Below are 27,779 nucleotides of genomic sequence, written 5' to 3' on the forward strand. Positions count from 1 at the left end.
TTAAACACTTTTTATTGTTAGAAAAAAAAACTCTAAACACATTCAAGAATATACAAGAACTGACAAAAAATACTGAGTTTCACAGAAAAATACAAAATTACAGATCTTCCTAAATGGTGCACTTACTTATTTTAAATATATTACAAAAAGTTACTAACTGCATGAAAGGTTTAGCTATTGCAATTTTCTTTTATATGCTTGAAGAATGTTTAAAATGTATACTCCATTTGACAAGTATTAGTCAATAGTTCAAAAGTAGAGATGGTGAAAGATCATCTTCATAACTTTGCAATAACCCAAAAACAAAGAAACAACTACAATACCACACTGGCTGAAATGGTGACCATGTCTTATGGCAGTAGGAATCAAGTTATGAAGAACCACCATAATTACCAGATTATGCTGACTCAAAGTTGTATGTACAGCATTTATAAACAAGCATAAAATTTAAGGACAAAAATGGACCTGTTAGTTCATCTATGCCATCCCATTCACTGAATTAAACTTTAAAATAAATTATTCATAGACAGCCTTGTCATTAAAATATTTATCAAGCCTTCCCTTAAATTAATTGTATGAACCATATCTGAAGGCAACACATTCCAAAGGCCAACCACCCACCCTGTTAGGTAAAATTGTTTTAATTGAAGATGATTTCCATCCTGCCAAAATGTATTTACATATTCCCTAGTTCAACCATTCTTACCATTAAATACAAAAAAGGATCCCTACTAATCTTTTCAAGAGAAAACAATTTTGGACTTTAACCAGTCCTCATATGAAAACCTTTCCATTCCAGATATCATCTTAGCTCTTCTGTGAACCATTTCCAACAACTGACTGTAAAGTACCCAAGACTGAAAATAGTACTCCAAATGTGCACTAATGAAGAATATGTAGAATGAAATCACAGCCACTTAATACATTTATTCAATATTTATGTAGGTATAACCTAAAATCATATTTGACAATGAGACACCAAGCAGCACTGAAACGTATGGCAGGTTTTACTCAAAATTTAAATTAAATAGCTTTTTAACTTATAGTTTCAAATGTTACATGCCTTATTTTTCAATATAATGTTTAACTGTGAACAAATGAGAAGTTTATAAAACCTAAGAACAAGTCAGAAATCTGAGAATTTTTTCATTGCATCTTTTCACAGTTTTTTCCTTAATCACATTTTTCTTCTATGTTAAAATATATCTGTTTGAAAGCTACAATGATATTCTTCTATAAAAAGAAATCAGCTAAATATAGTTTAGCATGAACAAAAAGTGACAGCAAATATTTTGCAGAAATCTTTTATATTAAATATATTACTAATTACAGGGTGATCTAAAATTATCTTTCAAATTTTAAAACTTAATTATTACAATTGTTACAAGTTTTCCTATTGGCAGGGATTAAAGGGCATAACATCATGTTTGTAGACTTGCATTCAAAATTTTATTAAAGTACCATTTTATGAGTTTAAGTCACTGAGTATGATATAAAATTGCAAATAACTCAAATTTTAGTGCTAAATAGTAGTTAATTTTCTAATTTAAAAGTAAATAATAAAAAGCATTTCTAAATATTGATATTTTGTGATTCATGTTGTATACTGAATGCAGCACTGATCAAAATTATAAGTTTTTGATGTCTGAATACAAAATCTATAGTTTCTTATGAATTAAAAACTCAAATTATCAATACTGATGAGTTAGAATATAAAATAAGAACCTCCTATCTTTTTAACTTGCTGAGATATCACTATATTTAATGAACCAAACACAGTGGCCCAACCCACCTCTTTCACTTTTGGAACTACTTCCTTACCTATATTCACTTTGCTCTATCATGTTTAGGAATAAAAACCTCAGAATTTCTCCTACTTGGTTTTCTTAGCCTCTGTAAGGTAAGAAGTTCTCAGTACCATTTCATTTATCTCAAATATAGGAAGGAAGGACAGATTTCACAGAGGACTGGCAAGAAAAAGTTCTAGAACTTTTTCCAAGAATTTCTTTTGGTTTTTAAGGACCATCCATATTATTATGAAAGCAGAACACACAATCATGAAAGCCACCATTTTTAATAATGTGATTATAACTGTGCTATATAACAATGATAATATCTGGAACTTAAATTTGAGAAATAAACAAAAAGGAAAAATATATTAATATAATTCTGATAATTCAATAAACATTTAACGTATGTATCAATGAAGGATCAAAGAATATAAAATAAATTTCACACTATATATAAGTTTGAAACTTAAGTTCAAAATCATTTTGACTGACATAATGACTGTTCTATGCATATGAAGATTACTATCTACGAACTGAGATGTGACTTTTAATATTTCTTTCAATTTCATACATGTTTGGAATAATTTTTCAATGACATATAATACTCTTCTATGCATGTGAAGATCAATAATCAAGTCAGAGTCATGTTTTTAGTATTTTTTTTTCAATTTCTTCTTTGCCCTGATCAAATGTGGCTTGTTTTCCTTAATGCTCCTTCTGAATTTATTAAATTTCCCCAGATATTCTCTGTTGCTGCTGTTAAAGATTTAGCCTTTTCATTACCTCAAACTTCAAGGGTTTGTATGTCCAAGCACAAAAGTTTCTTTCTTTCTTCAGTTCATCTAGATTTTCTTGCTTTTGTTTATATTATACCTTTTTTGTCTCCAGGTGGTTTCCATTTACCTTTCTTGTTGCTTTCATGTACATAATTAATCAACTGTGGCATGACCTGGACTTGAAGCACACCTTCAGCATGATCAACAGTATTATAATCTAGTCTTTTTGAAATGTATGCCATTTCACTCATTTTCAACAGTCATCTTAGAATTTAAAGAGAATCCCCTCTCACAAGGACTTGTCCACAAGACAAAACTAAAAGAAACTTTATCACACTCCATAAATCTGGATACTTTGCAGTGGGCTTTTCCAAAAGCTTATCTAATCTTTCATTCACTGAGTTAAAATCATGGATTTTGGTTGGTTGATTTAGTGTTTTATGGCACAAAGCAGCTAGGCTATCTGCACCAGAAATCCGGTATAAAGGTAAAAGTAAATGTAGTAAAATTCATAAAAGAAAATGAAGGTAAAACAAAACATTGAAAAACATAAATAGCATAAAACCAATGTTGACATTTAGTCTACAATGTTAAGAGAGAAACCAGAGTAAAAGAAGTTGTAAAAGACTTTCCATGGTATAATGGTAATTACCATAACCCACCAGGAAGACTAACAGGTAAGTACAAGAACCACTGTCAGTCCCCTGAAGTTGGCCTTTTCAGTCCTGGTCCCAGGTTATGTGTCATTATGGCCATTATCAAAAGGTAAAGTAATAAAAGTTTTAAAAGACATGTAGCAAAATTGTAATAATAACTTGCCAAGTATCCTGTAAAAAGGTAAAAGTAAATGCAGTAAAATTAATAAAAGGAAATGAAGGTAAAACAAAACAGCAATTAAAAAACATAAATGGCATAAAACCAATGTTGACATCCAGTCTACAATGCTAAGAGAGAAACTACAGAAAGAGAAATTATAAAAAACTTTCTGTAACATAATGGTAATTATCATAACCCACCAGGAAGACTAACAGGTAAGTACAAGAACCACCGTTAGTCACCTGAAGTTGGCCTTTCCAGTCCTGGTAAAATCATAGAATATACTAAAATTAGTCATCCTCTTATTCTCAAAAAAACTGATCAAACTGCCTTATGAGTTCACTGACTTCAAAGAATTTAAGAATTTTGTTCACTTTCTTTATAGAAATGTCAAACTGGAGAAGCAAGATACACTGAGGAAAAACAGGTAAGTGTTTTCATTGCAATGGAAACTTTTCCAACAACTTCTTGGCCATTGTTATTAGTCCTGCTCTAAACAGTATTCTGAACTCCATTTTCTGTTTGTCACTTAGTTTTAGCTGAGAAAGAAGTATTTGTTGCAGAAATCTAATGTTAGTTTTATTGTAAGCCATGATATCTTCCTGTAATTCATATGAAATCAGTTTGGCCATTGTATTCAGTTTTCAGTACATCTAGTTTTACAACATAAGTGAGCACAGTTTTACCATGGTTTGAACTTCATCGTCGTGAAAGGGAAGGATAAGCTTTTCTGATTCAGTTTTCTCAAGATGAGATTGCACATTCTTTGCTACTAGTATGAAAAATTGTAGTGTGACTGCAGTCAGTGTTAATACACATTTTTTGCAACACTTGTGATGACCTTGCATGTTGGCTTAGTATATTTTTGTAGTTTCTGTACAGTCTATATATATTTCTTCATGTGCAGCAATACTTCAATGGCTCTTTCTGCAACATTTTCCAACACACCTGTGAGGGAAACCTTCAAAGGGTAAGTCACTTTTAGTAATCTTCTCTCATTGTCAGTGTATCTTTCAAATGGTAGTAGAAACTGCATAATGTGCTATCATAATCTCATGATGTGGCATTACAATAACAGAAGTTTTAGATGTACTTCTTTCAACAAAACTAAAACATATTTCATTTGACTGCCCCACAATCTCTATAAACAAATTTCTTTTTGATTGTGTGACTTTTCATTGCAGCTTTCCTCTTAGCAACAACATCAAAGTTTTTTTGACAGTTTCCATCATGTCTTACATTTGTCCCAGAAATTATGAAGCAGCCAATTTTGTAGAAATCATTTAGGAGCTATCCATCATCAATTCATCAAATACATCTAAGCTCCCAGACCAATGAATATGCTATAGGCTACATTATAACCTAGAAGTTTCAATCATACATAACAGATTGCGAATCATGAATAAATTGTATTATAATTTGTTTTAAAGATCATTTATGTTTTTTATAAATATTCTTAATGTAATTAAATCAAAACTATATTAAGTGTTAACACGTTAAGCATAGCTTATTATTATTATTTTTCTTTTTTAAAGCAATTTGGCAGTTGTATACAAGGAGCCACTTGATCTCCCATCATAGGCGAGGCCTCTACATAAATAAATATTCAATAGGACGTAAACACCTAACTCTATATAAAGTGTACAATACTATATGCTGGTATAATGCAAGCACAAGCTAGCTTTTATGATTAGCTTGCACCATACGAGGTGAATAATATAAAAAATTTGTATAAGGTTGGCCAGTAATTATATGCATTTGAAAATAAACTATGCATTTATGAGCTCTGGTGCAGTTATTTTAGGTAAAAACAAAATTGACCAAATTCTATCATTTTCAAGATCTTGAAAAAATTAAACTTTCAAGCATCTGTGCAAACACTGGCAGGGGTAGGTGAAAATGTTGTTGGAAAAACAATATTTTTTAAGACACAAAAACAGTTAACTAAGGCTAATAAACTACAGTAGAATTCTGCGGTATTAATAAAGTAATTTCTAATTTTGGTAGTTTCAAAATTCATAAAAAACTAAAAAAATTGTTTTTACATACTACATGTGTTGTAAACATTTGACAAGGCTTAGCAAACAAGTAGAAAGTTTTGAAGCAAAAGAGTTCATTATTTTCTTTACTTACTATCCTATGTTTTGAGAAAAATAAATTTATGTATTGATCATATACTGGCCACAGGGTTAGTCTCCACTTTTATTTTTAACTTATTCAAATACAACAAAAATTACATAGAACATTTTTTTTATTTATAACTTCATCTATTTCAAATTTAGTAAAGCATCAAATTACTATCTTCTGTCATTACAATTTTCAAGGTTAAACTGTCAAAAATACCACATGATGACAAAAACAATTGCAATCAGACTATTTGTGCTCCACAATTATTGGCAATTGACATGATCAGTAAAACAGTAAAATTATGTTTTTTTTGGTGGATAATGCAGTCAGCAAAGTTGGAATTAAAAGTGCTTACACTAACATGTAGTAAGGTGGATTCTCCAAACAACTTATAAATTTACAATTTTTGCTTGCTTGTTTTTGAAAAGTGTTGAAAAAATAGAACTTGTACTACATCGTTCAAATGTGTGAGCCTTGATGCAGGCTTAATGTTATACATAAAAAGTTAAAAAGTAGCATTCTGATGAAAAACAACTGTCGTGTACAAAAGTTCAAATAATCACCATTTCAAATATTATAAAATGAAATATTTTATATCAGTTCTATTACAATGATACAAAATGCATTAATATTGGACAATGGAATGGCATTCTTATGGACAATAACATTTACTTTGAATACACAGGAATTCATAATGAAGAAATTTGTAGACTGTACATAAATTAAGTGTTTGTAAATTTGGGAAGGTCCATTTGTGGTTTGTCACATGTTCTGATTAGTTATGAAACACAGACCAGTTTATGTGTGGACTCAAACTTTTAATTGCACTTTTGATTTTAAATGGCTAAATGTGCTACCTAGCAGACATCTTTTACAAGTCACCCAGCATTTTTGAGGGCCATTGGTTCCTGGGCTTTTGCTAATTTTGAGCCCTGTATATTCTTATATAGTATTATAAGATTTAAACTATTTATATTAAACATCTGTGTTTTTCTGTTGTAAGTTGTTTTCAGTCTAGAATAAAAAAGTGTAGCTTTTACCTATTTTCTAATTTTTTTATGGTGGTTAGGAGGTCAGTCCAATCAACCAAACCCATACAGATACAATATAGAAAATAACAGATAACATATAAAGTTCTTTATAAACAAAAACATTTGATAAATGTCTGAAGGTTTTTTAAGAGATTATGCAAATTTTGTATGTAAATTTTGACTATTTGCTAATGCATAAAAATATTTTCACTCTTAAAATCAAAATTACTTTGTATGTTAGACTGTCAACATTCAAAAGGAAAGCAATGCAAGAGTAAATCATTAATTTAAAAACCTAATATTTTGTGCACAAAAGAATTGGAATGCTTATCATCTGTAAAATTTCATATATGATAATTAGCACAAAATAGTTACAATATTGATTCTGAGGCCAAGTCTATAGTGAGAGAGTTAATTACACAACTAAGAAAATACAACCATACAGTTTTCAATGTCTTGTAGCTAAATTCAAACAGTTTTTACTGTCATGTTTTTTTCTTCCCACTTCAGTGAGTAGTGTTACCCCATAAAATGACAACCATGAAAGTTAAGGCTCAATGCATTGTTTGGCTTGTGACTAATGCAGCACAATTACAGCTGCCAGTAAAGAAAATAACCAACATTGTAACTAACCATATGGGAGTGGATGTGAAGCTCCTGAAGATAGTCGAAGTGCTACAGCAATCTGGAAAGGGGAAATATTAAACAAGTATGTGAATCTGCATCTCATAACAGCTGGTATTGGTATTAACACTTTTACTGATAAGGAAAGAACAATGTTTTGACATTCCTAGGTCATCTTCAGGTTCCTTCTTTACCAGTAAAAGTGTTAATACCCATCCAGCTGTTCTGAGATAGATTTTTATTTCAAGTGGATTTCTTGTCATCAAGAAGTATGTGAATCATTTAAATGCAGCCTAGAAAAGTCACTCTGGTGTGCTTTACAAAAAAATATAGCATAAAAAAACATCCCTGCTATGGATCGTTCACAAATTATTTCATCTGTAAGCCTATAAAATTAATTTTGTACGGGCACTACAACTAGATGACAGACCAAAGAGCAAAACAATTGCCATTAACCTCTTTGACCATACAGATGAAGACAACATGTTTCTACTTAATGTATTGTCTAGTGATGAGACTACATTTCATATCTGGGGAAAAGAGAATCATAACGCCTACATTTTGAACTTGGAAAAACACTGACACCACTGAAATCATGCACAATAGCACAAAAGTGAATGTGATGTGCAGTCTCACATATGACAAGATTATTGGTCCTTTCTTTTTCACTGAGAGTACTATTACCAGGAGAATGCATCTTGACATGCTGGAACAATTTGTGGTCACATAACTGGATGAAATGTAACCATGGATAATTTTTGAACAGGATGGTGTTCCACTTCACTGATGTTTACTGGTCAAACACTTTGAAGATCAGACATTTGTGAGGTGATACATTTGTCAGGGTGGGTCAATTCTATCACCTCCACATTTGCCAGGCATTACTTAATTAAACTCCTTTACTTGGTTAAAAATATCATGTATTGCAAACCTATAACAAAAATTACAGAACTAAAGACTAGCATAAACAGACACCACCATCACTGTCCGGTGTTAGAACAAACAAGGATCAAAACTGAATACTTGTTAAGCATGAAGAGAGTCACTAATGGTGCAAATGTAGAAGACTACTAAGATATCAATAAAAAGTGAGAGTTTGGCTGCCACTATTTAAAACTGTAAGGTTGTATTTCCTTAGGTATTTAATTATTAAATTTTAAAATAGGAAATGATAATTTTGGACCAACCTCTACATCATATTAAAACAACACAAAAATAAAATAGCTTATCATCTATTGAAAAAAACTGTATTATGTATACATTGACCTTGATGAACAATCAAGATACAACACCTGACACCAGTAACAGTAATGCCATTTTAAAAATTGAGATCACAGGCCACTGAAAATCTGTCAGATTTTTGCAGTGTTTAATTGATTTATAATTAAAAATGGAAACTCATTGCTTAACAAAAAGTGTCTAAAGAAACATAAAAAAATAACAAGTTCAAACCAACTTGAAATAGAACTTTTTGATATAAAAAAAAGGAAAGTTTATTACAAAAGGATAGGGGACAACAAAACCATAACATTATTAAATAAAATATTTTTTTTAAGTAGAAATGAGATACAGTTTAGGGAATTTGTACTAAGTTTCATGCTATTTGGTTACATATTTTCATTGTGAAAAAGAAAAAAACTGAAAGATTAGTGACAACCTTTCAGTCCAAAAACAGTTAATATCAGTGGAGTACTTCTAAGTACTGTAAATAAAAAGACACAAAATTCCAACTAATGTTTTTTTATCCTCACTACTATCCTTGTTAATTGTAGAATGAAATTATTTGAGCAAAACTATGTTAAAAAATTATCATGTTGTACTTACATGCTCACTCAGTTTAACATGTATTATTATTATTACTATTTGAAAAAACACTCACCAACATATGTTCTGCATGATTTGGACACATCCATCTGCCTGAAGGTGCAGTAGTCAATGGAGGGTCCAGACAGTCAAGATGAAAGTGTAATGGGCAGTAATCACACTGAACTAGTGGAGCTTTTCTACAGCTTCTAAGAATAAGAAATGAAAACCCTTTTAGGGATTTTAAAGTTTATTCAATACTTAAAATACAGCAGTTATTAAAACAATTTGGAATAGTGATCTGCAAAATAAAGTATTTTAGAATACTGGGTAGCAAAAACTATTTTATCCACAATTAGTTAATATTAAACGATGTTAGAAAATTCACCCAAAACATTGTCCATATCACTTTCTAGAAACATCATATGTTCAGAAATTATCTTAACAAAATTGTTTATTCCTATACCTCAGAACCTGAAGGTGACCTAGAAAGGTTGAAACATTGTTTTCTCCTCATCAATAAAAGTGTTAATACCCATACCAACCGTTCTGAGATACATTTTTATTTTAAGTGGGTTTCTCGCCATCAAGTACTGTTTATTCCTGTTTAAGACATTGGAACTGTGCCAACAGAAGTATGCTGCAGGAAACTTGTATCATTACAGTAATACATGGACCCAACAGAAGTTTAAATACATTTAGAATAACTAGTATAACTTTACTAATAAACCCTCTATAATTGCTTTCTATCTTTCTATATTGAAAGTATTGTCAAATATGTAAAACTTATTCTTGAAAATTTTCAATGGAATAATTAAAGGTATTAGTTGAAAAAATGTGTTAAACATTTTGAAAAAACTTAAGGAATAATTCTATTAATTTCAAGTTGTCTAAGAACATGAAATGCTTTACTTTTTCAAACCAATATCCTACATAAAAATAAAAACCTGTTAAGCAAGTAAAACAATGAATTTTGTCAACTTTTTAGGACAAAATTATCTTAAAATGTTTAACAATGAAATACAATTTTGAAATGGGAAATTTAAAACAAACAATTGTAACCAGACATTATCTACATCATAGACTTTATTTTATAAAATTACTACAACTGATGATTTCTTTAAACAAGCATTTTAAAAAACAGTGATGTTTCACAAGCCCTTTGACAAATGTTGATGTATGTTGGGTAGTTAAGATGCAACAGTGGTCACTTACTGTTCACTATCAGTGGGCATGATCAACACTAACCTATAATTACCAAGCACTGCTCAGTTTTCAAGCAACTGCTACAGTGTTAAGTGTGAACATATTGCTACTGACTACTAAATGTAATTACAAAATAGCAGCTTTTGCTGCAGTTTGGGACTTTTTAGTTAATATATCAGCAGATGATGTTCACATGAAAATAACATTACCTGTAGTTGTGAAAACTGAAGCATACATGGATGAAATGAAAAGTCCATCACTGTTTTGGTATAATTCCATCACATCAAAATAAAACATCATACTTCATATAAAATCAATAACAGAACAGAAAATCTACAGAAGTTAGCATGACAGAACTTTAAAACAGATAAATTCCTATTCCTACTACATACAAGAGTGCATGGAAAGCAAACTGTTCAGGTCTCAAAATTATGTAACATTTACAGAGCAACTCTGTTGTTGCATACACACTGAATGCTATTTAATGGCTTAACCAAACATGCCAGCCAAGGCTGAAAATATGCAATAGGACAGTGACATCATTCAACACAAAAGGTTCATAAAATCTCAAATGCTTTTGGTTTTCCTTTCAATTTAAAGAAAAACTATGAAAGTAATATATAAGAAAAAATTTAATTACTTTATACAGTACTTTGGGCCTACCATATAAACAATGTATTACCTATCCACTTTTCTGTTCTAACCTAATCCTAGCAAATACATGAGATACTAAGGATGTAAGATGCTAATACACTAGGTTATTACATGATAATGCAGGAGAAATAATGATCCAAATATTCATTTTGAGAAACAACAGTAACAAAATTATAAAAAAAACAGATGTTTTTTTCTAAACTTTAAGCTTTGAAACAGACAGATCATAATGAACATAATACTAAAGAATTTTTTACAGTGTTATGTTGCTCAACTAATCATTCTTGTTACTCTTAAAAATTATCTTTTTCCACATATGTTAAGACAGTTTTGAAGTTTAACTCTGTGTACAGAGTTGTGTGCATATCTATTGCTTTCATTGGTTCAACTTCTATGGAATTGTGTGCTTTTTGTTTAGAATATTTTATAAGTATACTGTAGTACTGCTGCTATCAGTTGTAAAATATCATCCAGACAGATAATTCTTTTGTGTATATATATCCAATCATGTTCTACAGAAAGAAGGAGTCCATGTTTTAGTGGAAATGTTAAGGAATTAGGGTTAATTTTAGTGGCTATGAGCTTTATTAAGATTAAAATATTTCTGCTGTTAACCTTAAAAAAAAAAAAAAAAAAAAGGACAGCCAGGACCAATTGAGGAAAACTAAAACATATTTTATTCACCATCAAGATGGTGAAACAGATATACAGAGAAATGTAAAAAACTGTTCAGCTGAATACTTAGCACACATACTAACTAATCAAAACATTTATTAAAAACTTCCAATATGCATCTCATGAGACTGAAGAAGGGCACATAATAGAATCATCAAGCTAAAGACAATATATTTTGGTTTTGCTCTCATTTTTCTGTTTCCTGTTACTGCAGAAGCCATTCAGTCATACCAAAAACAAACAAAAAGTTCATACTGAATTTGATATTGAAGAAAATTTATAGTACATGTCCTCACTTTCCACTCAAAGAACCCCTCTCTTATCACCACTTGTGCAAGTTGCCAAGTGCCAGAAGTCTGCATAAAGTAACAAAAATACTAGATTAATAGACAAAATGTTATTTGACCAGAAGAGACATTTGCTCACTTATATATGTATGTAAGCAAGCAGCACTACCTTTCCAAATTGTTATGAATTCCTATGTACTAGACTTCTTTCGCATAATGTACTCAGTCATATGCAACTATCGGGGGGAGATTCTTAACATTCAATATAGAAATGCCAAGTAGATGATAAGATATTTAATACAGGAAATCTCTTGTGTCTCCAGGTGACAAGGAGAATTAAAATATTTTATGTTAACTGCTCTTTCATCAGTTCAACATCACAGGCTAACTTTTTTTGTTGTGATGGATATTATAGCTTAAGACAACTTCATAAATGTTGAAGAATAAATGTAAATACCCCTCAGCACTATGGGCATGAAGCTTATAACATGCAGATAATCAATCATATGTGCCAAAAAAGATTTTAAACATTATAAGCACATCTGCCCAAAGACAAAATAAGTTATTAAATTATTTATAAGTTATTGAGTTCCAGGAGCCACTCTGAAGTGTGATTACTCAAACACCCCATTTCATCAACACTTAGTAAATAATGTGCAATTTGATAGGCTTCATCCATTATGTGTCTCAAAGACCAAGACCTGTAAACCTACATGATGTAGTTTGTGGATGCTGTCCTAGCTAGATCCTTGGGGGTATACTCAACGAAGATGTGTTCTGGGTGTGAAAATCAAAATTCATCCAACTTCTTCAACCTTTGGCACAATCAACTGAAAGGATAGAAGCAAACACATCTATATTATCTGAAACCAACCAATAACTTCTCACATTGCAATAAAACATACATGATCAAGCAGCAAAACTGTCCACTCACAAAATATGAGAAGTAAATGAAGAAAATCCAAGAATTATACAAGTATGTTATCACTCCAGCCCACAATGCAACATACCTAATTGATATACATTACAAGGGAAGGATTTGAGCTACAAAGAATAAAAAGAAGCAAGGAACCTCATTGCAGTTATGGCCGATTTCAAAAGTTGTAATGATAATGAAACTGTTCTTACACAGTTGACTAACTTAGAAACAGTCCATTTGCCAAACAACCATGTAGAATCACATCTATGTCATGAATTTTAAGAATCTCTCTCTCTCTCTCCATATATATATAAAATCACAGATAGAAGGCCCATATTTTCCTTTTGCTTTTGTCCACTGTGTCTGAAACCCTTCTACCTCTTCTTTACACCACCGGTGTTTTGAAAATTATGCACTCTGAAAACCAACTGGATGTAGATGCTCAATGATGGAAAGTTAGTCTTTGATCTGGATGATGAAAGCAGATCATAGACTAGATCAGCAACTATTTGATGAACACAGTTTTCTTAAAGCTGAAGAACATAAAAAAGGGAAAACAAAATGACAAGGAACATGACAAAGAAATACAAATAACAATGAAAGGTAAAACTGACAAAGAATGGCAAAATCTTAAATATTGCATTTTACTGGCCCAAAATGCCAACTTAGAAGGCATTAATTTTTTTTAGATAATTCATAATTACAGCCTTATTAGACTATACTATGCTAAACTTAAGTTTTAATAAGTAAAAAGTTGATAGTTGGAACACGTAAAATAATGTGCATAAATCAAGCTTTATTATGTTCATTACCGAGCTGGAACTTGGGACACAAATTAAAACAAAGTAACATGAAATTCTGGTTAAATTGAGATTTGAGAATAGCATAGCAAGGAGACTAACACATCAGAAATTTTATGGAATGTATAAAGTAAACAGGGGTAACTTCTAATGCTCATTAATATATATTTAACTACAAAAAACATTATGTAATATTTTACAATTATGTAATTACTCAAATACCAAATCCTACATCATATATGTAAAGGTAATTAAAGTTAATTTACAACATCCTTATATATATTTTAAAATACTACATACTGCTTCACTTATACTCTGTGAAAATACATTTTAATAAAATCACAATTGCAATTCTCCAATAATACTTTACTTCAGTATTAATTAACTCACATTTGAAAAATGGAAACTGTGGTAAGTTTTGGAAGCTACAGGGAGCATAATATTCTCGGTGTTACAATTATGAAAATGAAAATAGAGCAACAGTTAACTTTCAGCACAGGTTTGGTCCCTGGAACTGACCTCACGACTATTTCGTGTTTATTATAGTTTTCATGCTATACCTTTTAAATTAGTAAGCATATGTTAACAAAATTGGCAGATCATCAGTAAACATTACAATGCTTTCATATACGAAATATCAAATTTTTCTATCATGTCTTAAGATTTGTTATGCAGTTTTTTCATACCTTTTTTACTTTTTGCATGTTGCCTTCCAACATGCAAATTAATTTTCATTTTAAGATTATTTTTTTTTTCCCCCCATTGAAACATTTTGAAATTTAACATGCAATATCTTTATTAAATGTTTCTTAAGGAAAAATTCTTTATATCTTATCTGTTATTTTCATTTATGAATCTTTGTAAGGTTTAGTAGAATTGAGCAATCTCATAACCACCATATAAAATTAGAAAATAAGTATAAATTATGCTTTTTTTTGTTACAGAATGACAACAGATTATAACATGAAAATGTAAATGTTTAGACTAAATATCATAATATTATATGTATTTACTATTTCTATTATACTGACCTTCCAGCCATACCTGAAGTTCAAATGATGTGATACATAAGCAGTCACTTTTCCATATCCAGTAACATAAAACTGATCTTTAGTCTTTACAAAGCAACCCTGTCTTAGCTGTGTTTAAGTAGACTAGTATTTTATAATATACAATAAAATTTCAATTATTATGCATTATACATGTATATAGATTATAAACACTTAGAAATAAGTTATTAAACTTTAGTTTAGGTTTTTTTTTTAATTTTGCGCAAAGCTACTCGAGGGCTATCTGTCCTAGACATTCCTAATTTAGCAATGTAAGACTAGAGGGAAGGCAGCTAGTCATCACCACCCACTAACAACTTTTGGGCTACTCTTTTACCAACGAATAGTGGGATTGACCGTCACATTATAATACCCCCACAGCTGAATGGACGAGAATGTTTGGTGCAACAAGGATTCAAACCTGCAACCCTAAGATTACAAGTCGAACACCTTAACCCACCTGGCCATGCCGGGCCCTTCTAGCTTTAACCTTTATACTTGCTTGCTGCTTGATATCAATAAATTGCTAAGCCATTTAAAATTTTGCACATGGAGAATATGAAACACATTTTTTTTAGTTTTTACATATACATACACAGTTGAATGACCACAAAAACAACCTAAACAACTATATCAATATCACAGAATTCCACAATAATTTATGAAGCTTAGTGACTAAGCTGTATTTAGGTTTAAAAAATTATGAAATTTTGAGCAATCTAAAGACACAACCTACCTTCTTGAAATGTTTGTTCAAAAGAACAAAGTGGCTTCCTGACACATTAAATTGGCTGAAAAAAACCAGGTGGTCTTATGGAACACCTCATTTCTACAGAGCCTGTTGCAACCTAGATAACATATACTAAGTTAGTGGTTGCCAATGTGGAATTGTTTTGATAAAAGGACACCTGCCTGGGCAACATTCACTACTGAACTAGATCCTATGAAAAAGTAAGAAGCAATGTAAATTGGAGATAAGAGGAACATTAAAAATTTCTCTCTTTATAATCTAGCTGATATGATCAAGACAGTCACAGAGGCTAGTCAGAAACCCTCAGAGAAAGAACGTTATCCATATAATGTGACAAAAAACTATCATGAAAGGTAAACATATCAGCCCACATAATGTCCTTTAGCAGGCAATTCATCCACACAACTGAGAACATAGAGATCTGATGAGCCACAACTCCCAGAAGTTTCCTCACTTTCAAACAGAGCTCAGAGTAAGCAACATGAATCAATTTTTAAAACACACCTCATCAATGTAATTGGGAATAAATCACAGGAAACTGAAGAATCCCCATGAATAAAATGTAGCTGTCTATCACCTCTAAAGGAGTCAGTGTGAGCCACATAATACTTCAGGGTTCTAATTAGATCTAACAAGTAATCAGGCCCAAGCAGTCATAGAGATGAGAAATAGCAGTCAAATGAATTAATGAAAAGGGTCTGTCCCCTTCCATGGCTGCCAGAGTCGTAAGTAGAAGGATGGAATAAGAACAATAAAAGTCCTGTAAACATATAGCACAAACAAAATATAAACCTTAAGTGAAAGGTGATATATGGTTCACGACACTAAGGGTTCAAAAAGATGTTGATACAGAAAATTTATATGCAAAAACGGCTCGTTTGGGCTGAGAAAACACTTTTACATAGAAGAGCGAACAACGTTTCGACCTTCTTCGATGACCGAAAAAGGTCGAAACGTTGTTCGCTCTTCTATGTAAAAGTGTTTTCTCAGCCCAAACGAGCCGTTTTTGCATATAAATTTTCTCAACAAGTGGGTTTCTCGTCATCACTGATGTTGATACAGAGCATGTAATGTCACCTTACTATCCCAGTCAGATAATTGGAAAGACATTTTGGAGATCAGGTCACAAAATGACTTGAGAAAGCTGGATAGCACTGGGAACTCAACTCATTTTTGTCTTAAGTATCTAAATGTTGTTAATAAAGTCAATTTATATAAAGCAACTATTCACAATGCTAAACCCTTGTCAAAAAACAAGCTATGTTTAGCTCATTTGGATGAAGTAGGTTCATTTTCCTTGCGAGACATCACTGTTGATGCATGTGCCATTTCCTTCAATAAATGTCCATTGAAGGACTATGCAGATACTGGTAACACATGGTAACCTTAGAAGTTAATTAAGCCCCAGTGCTTGCAAAGGACCACATAACTTTGAATCTTGAGCTCTGGGATGCCTGAGTATATGGTGTTAGATCATGGTTGTCTCAATAGAGAGTCAAAAAGGAATAGGCACAGGTGTGCACTCTCAAAGACAATGAAGAAGCAGAAACCATGGGCTAGTCAGCTAATTAGGTGATATCAGTAGCATATGACAAGGGATTCAATGAACCATAGCCATAACTCTGGATAACAGATAAATTTGTGGGAAAGCACAGAAGTAAAATACCATCCAGTCCTGACTGAACACATCTATCCCCAATGCCTGAGAGTGAGATACCAGGAACCAAAATACCTGAAGTTGAGTATTCCAATGAGTGGCAAACACATCGTTCATTAATGTCCCAAACCATAAGCAAATCCAACATAAAATCTTGCAAGATTACACCACCTGGTTGAGAGAATCCAGCTGGGTTGTGACAAACAATCAACTATCAAATTCATCACCTCCAGAACATGGCAAGCTAGCAGAATAACATGCTGGGGGTGAGTCCAATAAAGAAGGTCCCATGACTGAGAGCCAACCTTGACAGAAAATGCAAGATACTACCATGCAACTGTCAGAGTTCAATAATTCCAGACCTTAATACAGTGCCCTTTGAATAGCAAGAAGCCAAAAAGTATTGATGTGGAAGGAAGTTTGGTCATCTGTCTAGAGGCCCTGGAATTTCAGACAGTTGATGCATGCACCCTTTTGCTGAAGTAAAGCATCTGTGAAACGAAGGATCTCAGGCAGATGTGGCATAGTATTGTTCCAATCTAACCACCACTTGCAACACAAGATAATTGATCCTGAATAAGGAGATTGGGTGATCCAATGGATCACTGTTCATGATCTATTGGTCATACAGTGAACACTGAGGAGATTTCATGTATGCTAGTCCTAAAGAAATGAGAGATTCAAGTGATGCTCACATCCCCTAAAGAGAAATAATCTGTGCAGCATGAGAAGGAGAAAAGAGTACAAGTTTGACTTCCTGTTGCATAGCACAGAGCCAGATGGGAGTCAGCTGAGCCCAACTCAGATACAGATCTCTTGACACTTAATGGCTTTTAAATCTGGGTGTGATGTTCTATCAACTGGTGAGACAATGCAAGAAGTAACCAGTCATCCACATAATTGTGTGCACACAAGCCTAAGAATGAAAGTGATGATAAAAGCTCATACTATTCTACAGAACATATATGGTGCCAATGCTAGCCTGATAGGTAGAGCCATGAATTAAAGTACTTGTGCACAAAACATAGACAGTGGTGGGATGATTCTGCTATGTAAATGTGGAGATACGAGTTAGTAACATCAAACTTTGTTACCCACACTTCTGGTGAACAATGACAAAGTATAATGACAAATAACTCCATCATTAACCTGGAAGGATCTAAGAATTATCTGAGATAAGAAAAATTGATGATCAGATGCCAGTCTCCCATTTTCTTGAGTACAACAAACAGATAGGAATAAAATTGCTGAAGAACTGAGTCAATTCTTTCTATTGTCCCCTTGATCAAGAACTCTGATAGCCCTGGAAGAACATTCTATAATCCAAGAAACCTCATGAGTAAACACTCCTGGACCAATGTCTTCATCTCAATATGAATCAGATCACAGACAGTCTTAACTAGAAAGAGAGCAATTTAGATTTACTTCATACAGTGTTAGGGTAGTGCTATGTTTATTAATACAATATGAAATAGTATGAAACTGAGTTAAATTGTAATTTGGACTTATAAGCTAATTATATGTCGATATCTACAACATTTATGATATTTGCCAACAAGATTGACACACACATTTTTCGTTCTTAATACAAATATATTTTAATATGCAAACAATAATACAATTTTAATAATGATCAATACAAATAGTTATTACAAATAATGATTCATATACAAAAGTTTTACAAACTTACAAACAGTAGTCTTTTATCTGAAACAGAACTTCCATGATATATTTTCAAGGATTCATGAGTGAATTAATTCTGAGTTGATATAGGTACAATTCACTTAACAGGGAGTTAGACAGCTCTTTGCAGATCACATGCAAGTTTCTCATTGCTGTAGTTATATAAAGTTTTTGCAAAAATATTAATCTCCAATGTTAATCTGCTGAAGTTAAATGGTTTGCAATGTTTGAAATCTATAAACATTCCTGGCCAAATGCTGGTAGCTTCCTGTTTATCCCAGTTATAGCTTCCAAGCTTACAATATACCAAAAGTAGCATGCCAACAATATAAACTGTCTCTTGACATGTCGTACTGGTTTATAACCTTGAGAGGAGTTTCTTGAAATTACAAATAAGGCAATAATGCTGGTATTCACATAAATATATACACTGTTGATTTTTACATTCAAGAATCTTCTACCACTTTACTGAATATATGGGAAGTCAAATGCATTTCTAAATATATATTTAACTGAAACAAACATCAATATTAAAATAAATACACAACAGAAAATCCAACACAGTAGAGAAGGTAATAAATAAGATAAACTTTCACTTTTAAAAGAAAATTATGATACTCATTTAGGAAGTTCTAGAGGTTATGCAAATAAAAAACTGTATAATTACAATGTATTTTTAATTTTAACATAAAACCACCTTGCACTTAGACTAACCAAAGTATTGAGGCACATTCTAACTCCTTATATTCACAGACAAGTGTTCAGAAAAAAAAAATCCTAATTAACAAATCTTATTTCTGTGTACAAAATTACTTTGTGTACTAAAAGTTTGCAAAATTTCATGAAATTGCACTTACTACATTAAAAGTTATAGTATGTAAATTTGCAAAGTTACCTTGTTATTAAAAGGTCATTTAAAGTAACCAAGCTAGTAAAAAGAGAGCCAAAAGCTCCCTCGCATTTACTGAAAACAGTAATCTACTTTTTGTCAATGTTTCAATGACTTGTTTACAGTAAGATCTAGTTCTAGGTAAACATCTCTTCCTTTTCCACCTGCAACTTTCCTAAAAATATGCAAAGGTAAACTTACACAAAAAAAAATATTAACTTTTCACATTGTTTTTGTTTGCTTATGTGATATTACAAATGTACTTTGGTTTTAGGTTTGTTAACTTTGTATACTGTAAAATGCACATTTATTAATAAATACTTAGAACCCAAAACTTTCTAAATTGTTTACAACTGAAAAATATAAAAAATTGCACATGATTTAGAAGTCTGTTTTGCACGTGCTGATAATTTGTATTCAGACCATGGTTTGTTGATGGACTACCACCCCTAATTTAATTTTTGTTATTTTATACAAGGTTTCTACTGTTTAGTTGTAAGACTGCATTTTTATGTTTAAACCTTTCCATATGGGTATTATTCAGAGCTCATGACATTAGAATTTATAGATTTACATTCACAGTTTTATTAAACTACTATTTTATGAACATATGCCTACAATATTGAAATAAATTGAGTTCTTACTTCACATATAGTACAATACATTATTTAATTTCAAAAGTAAACATTAAAAACAAGCTGTATATTGATATTTCTGTCTGTCATGTGGTACATCATCTCCATTTGTTTAGGATGTAATGGTATCATAAAATGTAGTCTACAGAAAACCAAATTACCAATACCAACAAGTTAGTATACAAAACAAGAACCTCCTACCTATAACGTTCACTGAGATATCACTGACTTATTAAACCCACCACAGTGGCTCTACCCACTTCTTCCTCTTTTAAAATAATTTTTTTAACTACACCATTTCTCTTAGTACATGTTTAAAACCAATGGATATTGTACATTTTGAACTACATAACCATATTAAATTTTCTAAAGTATCCAATTCACATGGGTTTGAAAGGTGGTGATGAAGGCAATATGCCGATCAGAAATAAGATTTTTTTAGACCAAATACTGCTTAATTAAAAAGCCTGATAAACTACACTGGAACTTTGTCATTTCAGTATAGTAATTTATAACTGCTTCTTATTTCAAAATGCATATACAAACCTTGCAAAAAATCATTTTTTCATACCATTCACATGTAAAAATCAACGAGGCTTAACAAGCATGAAGCACAAGTACAAAAAACTTTGTAGCACTGTACACACTGTACAGTCTCCAAATATATTTTTATGTGCTGTTCTGTGTTTTAAAAATAACTAAAATTTAATAATTTGTTGTAAGTAGTAATATCAAATATACATTGATAATGTAATGTAACTAGAATGTTACCGTACTTTACAAAATACTGGTTTGCTAGTACTAAAATTAAAAAGGGTAAGACATTCTTATTTTGTAAAGCCCAATTCTATGCTATTCAATGAAGTAGCATGAACAACACATGCACTGTGGGATTTACAACTTGTGTGACAGAATTTAACATCTTCCTAATCTGAAAATGTATTTCCAATAGACACTTACTTCACTTCCCAAAATATCTTTTCTTGTTTAGTACTGTCTTCTTATCTGTACAAATCTTCAACACTAACTAGCAGTCTTCTACCTCCAGCTTCTGCATATCCACATCTAAATGATTATGCAGAAGCTGTAGTATAAAGATGCTAATGAATCGACAAAAAATGATTAACAAGTGAAAATGTGCTAATTATTTTAAGGATTGCGTTGCACTTCTATTGGTGGAGATATGTTGCTGCATAGTCATTTACATGTGGATATGCAAAAGGGAGAGGAGGAAGGTGAATAGCAAGCATTGAGTTATGCCCAATAGAGAGCATTACTAACTGAAAATAGATATCTTTTGAGGGGAGGTAAGGTATCATATTAAAATTATTAGTTACACATATTTCAGAGGTCAGTAAAACATAAAAAAAGTTTATAAATACAAATAGATATGAGAGTCATGAGATTTAAGCTATTTAGAATAAATATTTGTGGTTTTCTGTTACAACCTGCAGTTTTTTTTTGTTCTGGAATAAGTGTAATTTAGATTTCCTAATTGTTCATAGTGGTTACATGGCCAGTCAATTTAACCAACCATGTATAGAGCTAAGGCAGAGAAAAGAACAGATAAAATACAGTTTTTCTAATAAAATGTTTGATAGTTACTTGGAAGGTTATAGGAATTATGCAATTGAAATTTGACAGTTTTCTGATGAAAAGAAGTATTTTTAACCACAAAATCAAAATTATTTTGCATGTTAGATACTCAACATTTCAAAAAAAAAAAAAAACCATGAGCAAATCATTAACCCTATAAGACCCAATACCATTTTCAAAATCTTTTCTTGCATTGATGCTGAATTATCTTCAAATGTAACTAAACTATTTTACTATCAATGTATTTTAATGAAATTATTATTTCTGAGTAGGAAAATATGAAACTTTGAATTATAACAAAGTCTTTTTACTTTATTTGAAAAGAAAATTTATATGTACAATTAAAAAACTTAAGTTTTTGCTTTTGTGTGATCTGCTGATGGTTATAATTTCTCAACTTTAAAAGGTTGGAAGAGAAGAAACTGTGTGCACACCACACAAGCTTTCTTCAGACATCCAAAGTAAACCATACACCTGTCATTCATTACTGCCTGAAGCTTGTTCTAAGAATTTCTCTCACAGGAAACTTGTAACTATTTCCTTAATTTAAGGTCAACCATACCCACTTCCAAAGTGGAAGCTGTGTTTTCAGTTTAGTGGCATGCTTAAAAGAAATAAAAAGAGCAGATTTTGCTCTTGATGGTCACTACTATAATATGAAACCTTAATTTATATATATATATATTTTTTTTTTAAACAAGATGAAGTGAGTCTAAGTCCATTGTTAAGAGTTGTGTCTGTACAGTTTGACAATTTTTTCTCACTTTATTAATACTAGTTTGATACAGGTTGCATTTAGCTTTTACTTTTATATTTTATAAATTACATCTTAGTATGTTTTTAAAGGATTAATGATCTTTATACTTTAATTTGTTGGCACATGAATTGTGAAAGTTTATAAACACAGGTACATGTAAGCATCATAGCCTAGGGTTTCAACATAAAGCCATGTAAGCACCAGTTGACGTATCAGCATAAATAATAAAAGACAAAGAAATGGAAAGGAAAACTTAAATTTAAAAATAAAGAAAAAAATTAAATGATAAAGACATGAAATTATGCATAAGACACAAAGAAGATATTTAAAGACTATTCCATGGAGAGTTAAAAGGTAGGTACATGTTTGCATTTTAAACATTTCATTGGACTGTATGTTAATGATAATAACTAAAGTTTGTGATATAGCAGAGAAAATGGAAAATAAAATATAAAGATTTACCTTAAAACATTTTGATATTTATTTAGGGGGTTTTAGAGATTATGCAAATAAAATATAAAAGCTTTAAGGTAACAAATAATATTTTTATATTCAAAATAAAAATCACCTTACATATGAAATATTCAGAGTGTGGGTGCAGATAACTATATTAAATAACAATTTTTTTATTATAAGTAGTAGAAATTATCAAATTTAGATACTTTTAGAAATATTCTTGTCAAATTTTAAACAGTTTCATCCACTAATTTTATTTTTGGAATGACTTATGATGAGAGTCATGTTACCTTCTAAGAACATTAATAGCTAACTTGTATTCCTATAGTTAATTAAAAATTCTTAATACCTAGTTAAAAGAACCCAACATTCTGTGCATGAATGCCTTGTAATATTTACTGTGAATCTGACTTGAAAATGTTAATATTTTATACCCCGCCCCCACAAGTAAATAAATAATCAAAGAAATGTTGCTGTACAATGGCCTTTCCTTATAATGCATACCTTCATTTGATATAAACAGCAACAACAAAAAAACCATTACACTGCTTGCCATTTATATTCTCAAATTACAATTCTGTACGTCTTAAAACTAATTCCATCAAAATAAGAACTGCATTTCAATCTTTAAACCTTGTCTTGAAACCTTCCCAAAAGATACACAAACTTGAGTTGCTTGTAAACAGAGATAAATAGGCTTTACTAAAAATTGTCTGTTTGAACACAACAACAACTAATTTATATTTTTCAAGTTATCAGTTCGTCAACAAAACACTGATTAATCTGTACATGACAGGCATATCATGATCTTTATATAGACTGACGTAGTTTATAGAAAACACCCTCAAGCCAAGCATGCTCTTTGACCGAAATAAAACAGAGAAACAAAATAATTAAAATATTTTAACTACTTACTTTCGACACTGAAAACAAAGTTTAGCTGGAAGTGGAACAATGCCATTGTCCAGTTCATGGGCTAACTTTTTAGAAGCAGATCTTCCTCCTTCTCTAAATCGTGGCCTTTTACTTGAGCCTAAAACAGTAATCATACTGTAAAATGATAAAATTTATGACAGGTAATAAAAGATACAACAACACTGTTCATATTATATGCTAAGGAAGTATAAAAATTGTAAGAAGTCACAAGTCAGTAGTTAAAATGTATAATTAGAGTAAGTTCTTTTAATCACTTCTTAAAAAAGAAATATTACAATGAAAATTTCCTGGTATTTCCAACATAAAAATTCATACTAATATAAATAAAAATATTTCATTCACAGAAGCAACATAAACTAGTAGAAAATATTAAAGAAATTCAAACTATTTAATTAAGAATGTATTTTAGATGATGCAATTTAACAAACCATATAACTGTCAAATTGACAACTGAGGTCTCAAAGAATTAATATGTTGTTAGACTTCGGAATTGTCTACCCCTAAAACATATAGGGCACACCCAATTCTAATAATTAGTAAAAACATACAAAAGATTAGTAATAAACATTAATTTTCTGTATTCAAAACAAGATATGCATAATTTAGGGGTATTTTGAAATAAGACATTTTAAGTTATCCTAAAAAAATGGCTATATGGAAAAAATTAGTTGGACTGTCTAAATGATAAGATGATTATAGTTGAGAGCAGTTTTATCATCATCTATAATGGAAAAATAAATGTAACAAAAATACCAGTTTTTATTCCTTAGAGTATCAGATATTAACATTTTCCTAACCTAAAAACATATTTCCATTAATATTTACCTCCACTGACAATATAGCTATTTTTTGACACAGGCTTTACCTAATTAAGCATTGGTCTTGCATGCTTCAATCTTTTACATCACAGTTAAATTCCCTTAGCAGTATCTAAATTGCAAACTTCTCCACCCTCATCAATGCATCCTATATCCTGGTACAGTATAAAAGCACCTCACTTAGATTTTACATGGCTCTTAGTGGCGAGGCAGGGTGCAAAAGTGTCAGCACAGGTAAGTATTATTGGAAATACATTTTCAGTTTAGGAAAATGTTAACTTACAAAACATACTTACCATCCAATAACAACATAATTAGAATCCCACACTGAGAAGGTGGAGGAACTGGTGCAAGCATGATCCATACAGAAAGCATCTGCATAGAGCAGAGTTGTACCAAGATAAAAGAGGTACAGAAGTGGAGGAACCACACTACCTCCAGCACATGTATGCTCTTTACCTTGAACTTAATTCCAGTATAATGGATTCTGCCCATTAGATAAGTTACTATCACTGTAAGCCAGCCCAAACCAGATAGCTAAGATTAAAACATTCAGTACTAGAATAAAGGAGTCTTAGTCCCTATATCCCATGTCATTGGCTGGAGAAATTGGACTGCAACGTTGTATATATTACTTATGAGTGGCTCCCAACTTGTAGCCATAGAGTGATATATTCCAACTTGCCAGGATCACAAGTAAACAACATCAAAGTGGACAAACCTTTGCCTGAAAAGGCCCAAAAGGCCACACTCAAAATGACAGGACTGTTGTTCCTGTTGTTTATCATATTATGATTCTAAATGCACCAAATGATTTCTTAGTATATCTGAATACCTCCATAGTCACAGTAACTGAAAAGTTATGGCTGCAGAATCTAAATCTACCTCTCTCTAACCACAACCAGACAAATAACACTGGTGGTTGTACATCTACTGAAAATTACAACTAGTTTGTCCTTCTGCTGTATAGAAGCATTTTTTCTACAGTGGTGAAGTTATGTCCTCAGTCATTTCTGTAACTTCTGTTTAATTATTTCACTATTGGTGCAGCAAAGTATGCTAGTTACTACTCATAACAACAAACAATTGGTTAAGTTTCAAATTTAATGCAAAACTACACAAAGGCTATCTGTGCTAGCTATCTCTAATTTAGCAGTGAAAGACTAGCAGAAAGGCAGCCAGTAATTACCACCCACTGTCAACTCTTGGGTTGATGCTTTCACCAAGGAATGGTGGGACTGATTGCATGTTATAACATCCCCATAGCTGAAAGAGCAAGCATATTTTGTGGGAAAGGGATTCAAACATACTACCCTCAAACTGTGAGTTAAGCACCCTAACCACCTGACCATAGGTGGGATAGGGGCAATGAAGAATAAGTCATCTGGATCAAATGACAAATTCAAATGGTGAGGGTAGAAGAAGTAGATGTCTAGATGAAGAATAATTCCATGGGATAAAGTGTCAGAAATGGGAACCACAGGGGAAGTCATGTGAGCAATATAACAATGAAGATCACACTCTAGACAGAAAAGTCTACACTGACTGGAATGAGGATAAAGATGAAAGATAGTGGGAATGGAAACAAATGAAATGGAGGTGTTGTCCTCAAATACTGCTGAGGTTTTTCAGAGGAAGTAATGATTTGGGTAAAGAAAATAGGTATGGTGGTAAAATGTGCATATAATGTTGATGATGAGCAAGTCAGACTGTCAATGACTATAGGTTAAAAGAAGAAGGAAATGTGCTTTAAGGGAAAGATGAAACATTAAACATGTGGGAACAGAGGACCACATTAACATGCTAATCCAGAGGAGTAGGTCATCAGGAGGATGACAAATGAAGAAGGAATGGATTAATATGGTAAGGACAGGTCAAGCAAAGACCCTACAGTAAAAAGAAAAATGAAAGTTATGGGGCAAGGCTGCCCAAAACTGAAAACCCACCAGTCAAAAAGAAACATCAGAAAATCAGACAAAATAGCCACAGTAAGATTAGCAGTTAGAAATCTCTGATAATGGGCCCATGTGTGAAAGACTTTCCACTTACACTGACATACTTCCATGGAGAAAGGACATACCATTTGAGGCAAATGGAAATCTATACAATAAGAGGAACCAAGTATCCTCACAAAAGACAGCACAAACGCCAAACATGAAGAAGGAGGAGGTGAACTGTAAGATATAGGGTGTAATTTGTGATTTAGTGTCAAGGCAAATGCATTGATGTGAGAAAAACTACACTGACTGAAAAGCCCAAAAATGAGAGGATTGAGTGATCACTCCTTTGAATAAATCTTGCTGAAGTGAAAAAGGAGGTCCACCATGAAAGCGAAATCACCTGGAACCTGATACATGATTAAATAAATTTGGTGCATGTGGGCCCAATAGAGAAGATCCAACATATGAAAACAGAAAGATCTCAACCAAATGCCACCTTGGTGATATATATACACCATTACCTTCAAATTATTGCAGTGAATGGTCACCAAACAATATCTAGTTAGAGGAGAAGTTATCCAAAGCCCAATGGATGGCTAAAAGCTCAAAGATGTTGAAATGTAAGGACTGCTAAGAAATGCCATAAGAACAAAGCTATACATAAACCTTGGAGATAAGATGTAGGTAAGTGGGCATTCAGACCCAGAATATCCAAACAAAGAAACCACATATGTAATGCCACAGTTGAAGAGGACAAGTGAGCTAGTGTGGAGGTAAAGGATAGGATGTACCTAGAAAAGAGCTTCAGATAGGAAATAAATAGTGGAAAGAAACCATAAAAGAGTCATGCAAGTAAGACGTAGGTGGGAAAATTGAGCAAGGGTTAAACTGACAGGAGATTTGGAACCCACCCTCCAAACTGGTAAAACAGAACCCAATAGCTGTTAGTTGAGATAAGGAAAGTCTGCATGATAATAAGCAAGGGCAAAATAAATAATGAAGAAATAAAGTCTGAAAAAACAACAACAACATGAAAAGCCAAACAGAATCTTCAGGAAAGGTATGGGAAGGTACAAAAAATCAGGAGGTGGAAACAAGCAATCA

General features: G+C 31.9%; 1 protein-coding gene across 2 annotated transcripts in view; it reads right to left on the minus strand.

The window, feature by feature from the left end:
• LOC143255557 (PHD finger protein 12-like) overlaps window positions 1–27,779 on the minus strand; it is an 80,160-nt gene that overhangs the window by 31,733 nt on the left and 20,648 nt on the right. For both annotated transcript variants that reach the window (XM_076511393.1, XM_076511392.1), the window contains exons 5-6: window positions 23,897–24,014; window positions 9,044–9,176 (exon numbers count right to left, since the gene is read on the minus strand). In XM_076511393.1, coding sequence (XP_076367508.1) covers window positions 9,044–9,176; window positions 23,897–24,014 — 251 coding nt within the window. The remainder of the gene's footprint in view (window positions 1–9,043; window positions 9,177–23,896; window positions 24,015–27,779) is intronic.

Source organism: Tachypleus tridentatus, chromosome 7 (assembly GCF_004210375.1).
Source record: "Tachypleus tridentatus isolate NWPU-2018 chromosome 7, ASM421037v1, whole genome shotgun sequence".
Taxonomy (NCBI): Eukaryota; Metazoa; Arthropoda; class Merostomata; order Xiphosura; family Limulidae; genus Tachypleus; species Tachypleus tridentatus.